The sequence below is a fragment of the Eleginops maclovinus genome, chromosome 12 (assembly GCF_036324505.1).
Source record: "Eleginops maclovinus isolate JMC-PN-2008 ecotype Puerto Natales chromosome 12, JC_Emac_rtc_rv5, whole genome shotgun sequence".
Taxonomy (NCBI): Eukaryota; Metazoa; Chordata; class Actinopteri; order Perciformes; family Eleginopidae; genus Eleginops; species Eleginops maclovinus.
In genome coordinates this window covers 28278066-28288124 of record NC_086360.1, presented here as the reverse complement: position 1 = coordinate 28288124, position 10059 = coordinate 28278066, and the positions used below count along the sequence as shown (strand labels likewise).

The 10059-nt window shown below is 44.4% G+C and overlaps 1 protein-coding gene and 3 non-coding genes across 4 annotated transcripts in view; 1 reads left to right on the top strand and 3 right to left on the bottom strand.

The window, feature by feature from the left end:
* The first annotated feature begins 2022 nt into the window (after positions 1-2022).
* tacr1a (tachykinin receptor 1a) overlaps positions 2023-10059 on the top strand; it is a 46700-nt gene continuing 38663 nt past the window's right edge. Inside the window, exon 1 of the mRNA XM_063898352.1 lies at positions 2023-2417. Within this exon, the coding sequence (XP_063754422.1) occupies positions 2023-2417 (395 nt within the window). The remainder of the gene's footprint in view (positions 2418-10059) is intronic.
* Positions 8358-8431, bottom strand: trnat-cgu (transfer RNA threonine (anticodon CGU)). The gene has a single exon. It is a non-coding gene; the product is annotated as a tRNA-Thr (tRNA).
* On the bottom strand, positions 8732-8805 carry trnat-ugu (transfer RNA threonine (anticodon UGU)). The gene has a single exon. It is a non-coding gene; the product is annotated as a tRNA-Thr (tRNA).
* trnat-ugu (transfer RNA threonine (anticodon UGU)) lies at positions 9427-9500 on the bottom strand. The gene has a single exon. It is a non-coding gene; the product is annotated as a tRNA-Thr (tRNA).

The following is a 10059-nucleotide window of genomic DNA, read 5'->3' as shown; positions in this document are numbered from 1 at the left end:
GTGTGCGTCTCTCTTTAGTGTCCCCTGGTCTCCAGCTGTGTGCGTCTCTCTTTATTGTCCCCTGGTCTCCAGCTGTGTGCGTCTCTCTTTAGTGTCCCCTGGTCTCCAGCTGTGTGCGTCTCTCTTTAGTGTCCCCTGGTCTCCAGCTGTGTGCGTCTCTCTTTAGTGTCCCCTGGTCTCCAGCGGTGTGCGTCTCTCTTTAGTGTCCCCTGGTCTCCAGCTGTGTGCGTCTCTCTTTTGTGTCCCCTGGTCTCCAGCTGTGTGCGTCTCTCTTTAGTGTCCCCTGGTCTCCAGCGGTGTGCGTCTCTCTTTAGTGTCCCCTGGTCTCCAGCTGTGTGCGTCTCTCTTTTGTGTCCCCTGGTCTCCAGCTGTGTGCGTCTGTCTTTTGTGTCCCCTGGTCTCCAGCTGTGTGCGTCTCTCTTTTGTGTCCCCTGGTCTCCAGCTGTGTGCGTCTCTCTTTAGTGTCCCCTGGTCTCCAGCGGTGTGCGTCTCTCTTTAGTGTCCCCTGGTCTCCAGCGGTGTGCGTCTCTCTTTTGTGTCCCCTGGTCTCTAGCTGTGTGCGTCTCTCTTTTGTGTCCCCTGGTCTCCAGCTGTGTGCGTCTCTCTTTAGTGTTCCCTGGTCTCCAGCGGTGTGCGTCTCTCTTTAGTGTCCCCTGGTCTCCAGCGGTGTGCGTCTCTCTTTAGTGTCCCCTGGTCTCCAGCGGTGTGTGTCTCTCTTTAGTGTCCCCTGGTCTCCAGCTGTGTGCGTCTCTCTTTAGTGTCCCCTGGTCTCCAGCGGTGTGCGTCTCTCTTTAGTGTCCCCTGGTCTCCAGCTGTGTGCATCTCTCTTTAGTGTCCCCTGGTCTCCAGCTGTGTGCGTCTCTCTTAGTGTCCCCTGGTCTCCGTTGTGTTGGAGCTTCTTGCAGCGTTTGCTTTCTGCAGCTTTCAGTAAACTGCTCATGTCTCCTCTGCTGAATGTTCTCTAGATGCTGCATGTGTTGAAGAGCTGCTGCAGATGTTCTGTGAGTTCTGATTTGTGTTTCTGTATCTGCGTCCTCTCTGAAGATGCAGTTCCTCCTGATGGAAATGTTTTGGGTCGAAGCACGTTTGCACCTATTGGCCACCGTACATTCCATTTAATAAAGAAACGCTTCATTTGGATATTTATAGATAAAATAAAAGATAACCAGTGAAGTATATCTTGTAGCGATGTTTGTGAAGATGATGAAGAAGTCTCCGGAGACACCAGCTTGTATATAATAAGGTGTATTACAACAGCATAGTATCAGACACCAACACGGGCGATGCGGGGTTCCCAGAGCCAATTGTGGAAGTCCCCCGAACAGTCTTTGTGCATACACTTTATAGGAGAAAAAAGAGTGTGCGCAGCTAAAGTGTGTGTATTCCCATGAGGTAGGCCTAAGCACTACCCCTGTGTGCCCCACTAAGGTGACCTAGGTCAGTTTCCAAGTGAACCCTAACGTATTGTTTTTCACTCTTCTTCCACCTAACATTCCTCTGGCCTCAGAGAGTATCTACCTTAGTATACCTCAGATTTAATACACCACACCAGTAACAAAAAAAACCTGACATTTGTCATGATTTAAGAGCTTTCACGGTGATATCTATTAGTTGATGTGTTTGCTCTATCCTCTTGCCCATTTAATCAGATGAGAGGTATTTAAAGTATGATAATCCCGCGGAATGTAATAAATGATATACCTGGGCTCATCCATATTCATAATTACCGTGAAGAGGTTGCCTATTGGCTCTCGACAGAAAAAGAGAGAGGAGAGTATGTGTGTGCTAGAGAGAGGGAGGGGATAAGTGTGTGTGAACAGAGAGCGGAACACAGGCTTGTGCTGCAATGCGCGTAAAAGGCGCGTTTTCGCTTTTACGCGCAGCCAAAGGTGTTACACAGCGACAGATCCTCCTCATAAAGTCCACTATACTGATCCTCGCTCGCTTTTCTGAAACTTTGAACTTCCTCTCGCAATGAATTAGGTTTGTTCTCCACTGGTTTTAGACTTTCCCAGCAGCGCCATGGATCCTCTTTTCAACATCACCGACAGCAACACCAGCACCACCAACTCCACCAACGGGACTGAGTACTGGAACCAGTTCGTGCAGCCCGCCTGGAGGATCGCGCTGTGGGCCATCGCGTACAGCTGCATCGTCATCGTGTCCGTGGTGGGCAACGTGACGGTGATCTGGATTATCATGGCTCACAAACGCATGAGGACCGTCACCAATTATTTCCTGCTCAACCTGGCGTTTGCAGAAGCCTCCATGTCCGCCTTCAACACCGTCATCAACTTCACCTACGCCGTGCACAACGAGTGGTACTTCGGGCTGGTTTACTGCCGCTTCCACAACTTCTTCCCCATCGCCGCGGTGTTCGCCAGCATCTACTCCATGACGGCCATCGCGATGGACAGGTGGGTTTCTTTCAGTGTGTGGAGTTAAAGCAGGCTGGCACCAAAACGTGTTCTCAATTATAAAGCAATAAAACAGAAAGGAACCCAAAGCACCAGATAGTGATTCTTACGGAGGGAAAGGTTGCCCACAAGTATTTCTGATTCTGATTCTGATTGTGCATTTGACTTCCTCTCGGTTCCAATAATCCAAAAGTGCAATGCGCTGCGGTTCAATCGTCATTTCCCTGCTGCCTTTTTTATTTCATCTCATGACTTCGGGTTTCACTCTCTAACACTGTAAGCATTAAGCATGATCATCCATTGAGAAAATGATGAAGAATTTCAAACAAAAAAGTCACATCTCGGCATATTTTCCACCTGTGGCACAACGAAGATGGACCAAAATCCTCCTAAATGTCCCCGCTGTGGGAAGGATTCCTCCTGTGAGTGTTACGCAGGGAAAACCTCAAAAAGCCACAGAAAAAGCAGCGAGGCATTACAGGTTAAACCATTATCCATTGTTCTGTTGGGTTATTGGAACCCAGAGGAAATTAAATGCACAAATATATTATATTAACATATTTGATTAACTATATTCTCGTGGATAATTTCCCTAAAGAGTCGCTATCTGGTGCCTCAGTTGTATTTTGATTTTCTCATGTATTCCTTTATGGTGTGTCCTACAGAAGTGAAAGGAATCCCATCTCAACCCGAGCCCAAGCACGGGTCTGTGTGGTTGTAGCGTGCCTTCAATATAAAAGCACAACTACTCAAATAAATGTGTAACTATTCAGTACTATGAATCAAAATATAGGTCCAACAGTGGAGAGCAAAACATGGAAGAAAACAATATGGGTGCACAGCAGAACGATTTAGGTTTAAATAGTCATCAACCCAAAGAACCTTTGGTAAAAAGTCAAAAGACAGCCTAGATTTCGACTTTCCGTGTTTCTAAAACGTCTCAACAAATGACACAAAGGGAATTATTATGAAGTATGCCTGACAGGATGCATGTATTTCAATGTCAGTGGAGAACATGGTGAATACCTAAAGATCCGTTTCCATGCTGTTTTTGTTTGTAGTAAATTTCTCTTTATTTAGTGTCATTATTTAACGTTATGCTTTTATTTTGAAGGCATTTTGGGCACCTATGCAGGGCTTGATTATGTATTTATTGGAGACAGATATCTTCCTTTATCAATGTGCATCACATCACACCTGAAGAGGCAACAAAATCCCTGCAGACCTCTCAGGATCGTCACTGAAAACGCGCATTTCTCTCCCATCAGAACAGCAGTGACATCAGCATTACATCATGCAGCTCTGTATTTCTATTAAGCACAATCCCAGGGGATGAGAGCCCTTCTTGTTTGCTTTGCTACCTTGTCGTTTTGCCAAAATGAATTAGAGCTTTACACTGTTCACATCACACTGCATACCTTCTCTTGCGACACACCTGGGAAATACTCCTTTTTCTTGTCTGATGCATCTCTGGCAATCTTCTGCAGACATGCCCGTCACATCCAGAAAATTGTGTCCAAGAGAGAGAGAGAGAGAGATATCTGATCCTGTGGCAGGTGGTCATTATCTCTCCTTCCAGGGTCTGTAATATATGAGTATAGGAGAGATGCTGAAACGCCACGCTGTGTATTCTTTCGACACATCAAGGAGTTGAAAAGAGGCGTTCAGGGTTGGACGAACCAATCAGGAGTGTTTTTAATTGGCTTTTAGATGTAGCAGAATGCAGTTGTCAAATTCCTGTTGAATTGGTGTTATTTTAGGTGTTGCATTTAGAAAGTGGACGTAGTCACTGTGACGTCACTTATTGGTTTGTGGACTGTGATTTTGCAGTCTCGAGTTTGGCATCTTGGCCGTTACCGGTACCATGGATGGCTAAAAGACACTTAAAGAGGCGCTTTTATGTTCATTTCCAGTTACTATTTGTATTTAGTGCCTCTACTGTGACATGTCTCCATGCTTTAATGTGTGGAAGAGAAACTCCCCTTGGAGGGAACACAGGAATGTTAGCCTTTGCAGACCGTTTACATGCACTAAAAGATATAGTACACACTACAGGAGAGGGAAACCCCCCAAACCAATATGCCTCTTTAAATTGAGCAGTTTTTACCATATAACTATTACCACTAACTGTTTATAAGAAGCAGACATAGTCTCCACGCTTTCAGACCACTGTTTTAAAGCCTGAAGACTTAGCTCCATACAGCAGAGTCTTGAGTGAATCGTAGCCCAATCTGGAAATGATTGACCGAGGCAGAGAGGCTGCTATAGTGTCTTGATTAGCAATGAGAGGCCGCTGGGAGCCCAGGTGAGCTGATGAGGTGGAGGCGGGGTCATTGGGAAAAGTGCTGAGAGCAGCAGGCAGGGGAAGAAGCAGACTGTGACACTTTGAAGGCTACTAACATTTTGCAATTACCTTTAATCAAGTAAAAAAAACTGTCCAAAAGATAAAATTGTGAAACGCATAAAACATTCATAGTAGCGACCTGTCAATCAAAATGTAGCCCCGCCTTAAATCAAATGGGACCATCAATTAATAAATGATGCTTAATCAGGCTGTATCGAACAAGACTTGGAAACTCAGGAACATGTTAACTGAAGTAGTTAATCACAAGACAGGTAGGGTCATTTTCTTATAGACTTCTATACAATCAGACTTCCTTTAGCAACCAGTGGAGTCGCCCCCTGCTGGCCATTACAGGTAAACGAGCCTCAGACCTTGAAACTAGAGATCGAGACTCATCAGGAAAATGTTTACTGAGGGAATAAATCAAAAGAGAAGAAGCATCTTTTTCTTATAGACTTCTATGCAACCTGGCCTGTTTTTTTGGAGATGGTATTAAATGTATTTTGAGTTCTGTTGTGCTGACCGTGTCAAGTGTAAAAAAGGGAACCAAGTTTTGGAAAACTCCTGTTGTTATTGCTGAAATGAACAGTAACGTGGGGCTTTCTTTCCTCTCCTTATTGTCTGATGTGGAAGAAAGCTGTGTGTAGCTCAGTCTCAGTTATTGCTTCACTGCTCTCTGGATCTAGTCGGAGTAAAATGCAGTCTTTGTTTAAAAGCAAACAATAATTGTGTTTGGTTTTTATCTGCCCATGCCAGACTCTGTCCTGAAGTGATTCGGTGGAGAAAGCATGGGTTTTTTTTGTCTTTCTGTTTGTATCCATGCAAGGCTTCACTTCCTCTCAATTATCATCCATGTGTGCAGGAACTCTCATCAGTAGGGGCGGCTTCTTACGACAACGAAGCTGAAATGAAATTAGGAGGCAGTAAATCACTTAAAGCATACACATAACGACCAGAAACGGGTACATACTGCTACAAATGGACAAAAATAAATATAAAACATCTTAAAATAGATGCAATGTACTGAAACAAAATGTGGAACAACCCAACGAGACATTAAATGACTGAGATTAGTTATGAAAAAAGACCACAGATAGATGCTCAGCGATTACAAAGAGACCCTAAATCTATAAAACTACAAGCAGGTGTAAAACCACTGCAGAGGAAACAAAAACAAGCAGAAATAGTTCAAAATTGCTACCAGGAGACTCTCAATTTACTCAAAAAGCTATGAAATGACTTAAATTATATGCAAAACAATCACAAAGGCATGAGATTTGACTGGAAATATATGGTAAACAGATGCAAAGAGCAACAAAAATGGACTATAAACAGAAGCACAACAGTCACAGATGCATGCAGTGTGACTAAAAGTAGATGCAAAATGACCACAGCGATACGCAAACATGACCCCTTAAAGGACCCACCCCAGGCCACACAGTCCGGAGAGGTGTTACTCCGGAGAAGGTTGAACCAGGTTACTTCTCCCTGAACCGTGCAACACAAAGGTGTTATTAAAAACCTGCTGGAGGAGCATTCAACACTTTCCGGAGTTGGAAGTTGTTTCTGAAAATGTGGATTCCCCGGCGGGGACCATCACTCACAGCCGTCGTTAAACTTTCACTTCTTTATTTCCCTTCTCCACTTCCTGTGCTGGCTGAAGAGCTCCCGTTATTCGCCACACAGGAGGTCGTTTCTGGCAAATGTGCGGGGTCTCATCGAGGGGAGGGTTGTGTCGCGGCTGATAATATACTCCATCGCTACAGACGCTCCTGCGGGGTTCCTGCAGCACACCACCCATAGATCAGCAGCACGGCTCAGGGCTGCAGGCTCCTGTGCTGATTGCATTCAACTTGTTGAGAAAAACCCGAAGCTTTAGAGACATTCGTACCTCAGCTGCACGCAGGCTCAAAGCGCCTTTGAAAAATGTGTTGCTATTCCTTTTCCCGGGGATTCTCTGTTGATGGAAATGGGTTTTTCTAGCAGTGGCAGTACTTAATGATGAGGATAAGACGAAAATGGATGGAATAACAAAAGCAAAAAGTTCCCTTGTGGCCTCATTTCTTAAAATGATCATATTTCTCTGTATTCAGGTGATTAAGGCTCATGTTCAGGCCTGTGTTGTGTCTCAAATGTCATGCTTTTGTAATTATATGTGCTGTTTTGAGTGCATAAGAGCCTCCCAAAACGCCGAAAAATACTGCTAGGGGAACAAAATGTACCTCAAAATGACTATAACTACTATAACAGATGCTAAACACACAGAAAGGCATGCAGTATGACTGGAAATACATGCTCAATGATCAAAGGGACATGCATGAAAACTATAAGATGGAAAACCAATACATAAACTGAGAAAACACAACAAAAAAATGCAAAACCACTAAATATAAAATCAAAACTGCTTCAAAGAGACACAAATTCACGAGATGCAAAACAACTACTATGACATGCAAAACCACCACAGAAAAATACCAACAGACTTAAGAGAGATTCAAAGCATGGACATTAATATATAGGGAAATGCAAAATGATAACAAGAGTGCCTAAAACCACAAAGACTTGAAACACGTAAGATGCTGCAGTTCTGACCGAATAAAAGGAAAGCTATTGGACCTCAAAGATCACTGACACACGCGGCTTGCCTTTATTAAAAAAAGGCATCACCAGAAACAGAATCACACACACACAGTCTGGCAGACGGATCAATACGACAGCCGGAGGAGAAGAAAAGTAACAGACAGACAGTCCGGCAGCCAAAGGCCCAACTTCCATCCTCACCAACTGGTTAGATAATCCGCCATGAAGCCAACCGATATTTATTTATGGTCGGCCTTTGTTCTGCATAAGCCCTTAAACTATTTGCCACAGTAATTATATTTCTGTTAGAGGTGGAGAAGTCTGTATACCCTGCAGTAATGAGAACAAGATTCAAAATAGGTTATTATGGGTAATCCTATAGAGCAGGGGTGTCCGAACTACGGCCCGGGGGCCAAATGCGGCCGATTGTCCATTTTGAATCGGCCCTCAGCAAGTACAATGGACTACGGCCCACACATGAAACGTGTGCTTTCCTTATATCGTACTTATTAAATACATATATTACACAGTAGTATTCATGAGTAATAAGCCAACTTTTCAAATAAATTCAGCCGATTAAATTTGAAAACCTTTTTCCAACAAATCTCGGTCGATAAAAAAATCACTTATTTGTGAAACACATGAAATGTCCCCTTCAGATTTCCCCTGATTATCAGCAGTCTGAGGCGTGTGTTTTAAGGAATGAGCTGCCAACACTTCCAGTAACCTCATAAATGAAACCCTCTGTAAACCTTTGATTTCTGAAAGCTGCATTTGATTGATTTTGATAACGTATCAATTCACTTACCAACAGTATACCTCACCTCTACTGAGGGGCCCAGTTTGGACAGCCCTGATATAGAGTATAGAATCTGAACATGAAAAGCCACTGCAACAGTGAGGCTTCGAAACATGTTGCTGATACAAACTGTATGAGGCACCCTTTTCCTTCGTTGTGCTTGGACAGATGCCTCTCACAGCGGTTCTCCGCAGGACACAGACTGGTGCACCGTGTGAGGCACTGCTGGGAGTTGAACCCAGGATCTCCTGTTTACGAGACAGGCGCTTTGACCAACTAAGCTACAGCGCCTCCTGCTTGCAGTACTGCTGGGATTTGAACCCATTCTGGTGGATTTATGATGTGAATGAATGCAGCTTGATTTGAGTTAAGAAAAGGAGGTCATCCGGGGCACTGTCGCCTAGCGGTCAAAGCGCCTGTCTCGTAAAGAGGAGATCCTGGGTTCAACTCCCAGCAGCGCCTTGTAAATTGTGTATGTTTAAAGTTATGCAAAAAAAACATTTTTGGAGAGAAATCCATTCGAACCTCTATTAAATCTCAAGAATCCCACAACATAGACACCCTTAACATGTCTTGACCAGACTATACAACAGGCCCTGCTGGGATTTGAACCCAGGATCTCCTGTTTACAAGACAGGCGCTTTCACCAACTAAGCCACAGCGCCTCTTAGTGATCTCTCCTGCATGAAAAGGACAAACCAGCAAACACAGATGTGAACAACACAGGGTTTAAACCCTCAAAAACTAAGGTTTGCTTTTCTTTTTACATATTAGGTTGAAGCGCCTTTTTTGTAAAACAGAAGTGCTGGGTTCAAACCCCAGCTGTGCCTCACACAGGGCACCAGTGTATGCATCCTTTGGAACCGGTGTTTAGTATTTAGTGGATCGTCATTGCTGTCACTAAAGATAAAATTTGTTGTTTCATATGAAATTCTACGTACTGGTACTCAGCATAGTAACTAATATTCTTCCTAAGGCACTGCTGGGATTTGAACCCAGGATCTGCTGTTTAAAAGACAGGATCTTCAGTTCTTATAAGAGGAAGAGGACGTTAGTTAGAAATACTGTAGGAAGCTGGAGACAACAGGACACACAAGAGATGAGAATGATCCAGACCAGGAGAAGAGAGGCTGAGGGAGTGAACAAACTTGGAGGAGGGAGATATATGAGCCGGGGGAGCTTTCATGGAGGCTGATGATCACGTCTCCGGTGCTCCATCAGTCCCTGTAGCCCCTGCAGCTCAGCAGCTCATGATCACGTACATCTCCAGCTTATGTTAAAGACTAAGGCACTGCTGGGATTCGAACCCAGGATCTCCTGTTTACAAGACAGGCGCTTTCACCAACTAAGCCACAGCACCTCTTACTGTTCTTGCAGCATGAAGAGGTTAAGCTAGTGACCTTAGAGTTGAACAATACTGGATACAAACCACTTAAACACAAAGCTTTGCAGGTGTTGCATTTGTGGTTAAAAGCACCTTTCTTACAAACAGGAGGCTCTGGGTTCAAAACCTGCGCGTGCCTCACAGAGGGCTCCAACACTGAATAGGAAGGTGTTTAGCGGGTGTATGCACATGTATGTTATCATCAAAAATCAAATCTGTGTGTGAGCACGAGGCCAAATGCTTTTCTGGAAAGCTGTCCCATCTAGGACTCATCTGAGCGTCCCTTCATAGATTCTGCTTGATCCTCGGAAGGGGATATTCGGTTATTGGAATCAGCACTAAGCTACATTCAATCCTGCACACTGGTCCCTTAAAGGGTAGTTACTGCTCATGGTGTAAGGCAGTGCTTTGTGTCTGAAGTGGAACAGTGCTCACTTCCTTAAGGGCACTTCAGTGGGAGTTGTTTCGGGAATATGCTTCGCTTTGTTATCACTTGGCTTCCTCTTTGACTTCTGAGCTACGACATGGCGCCCCT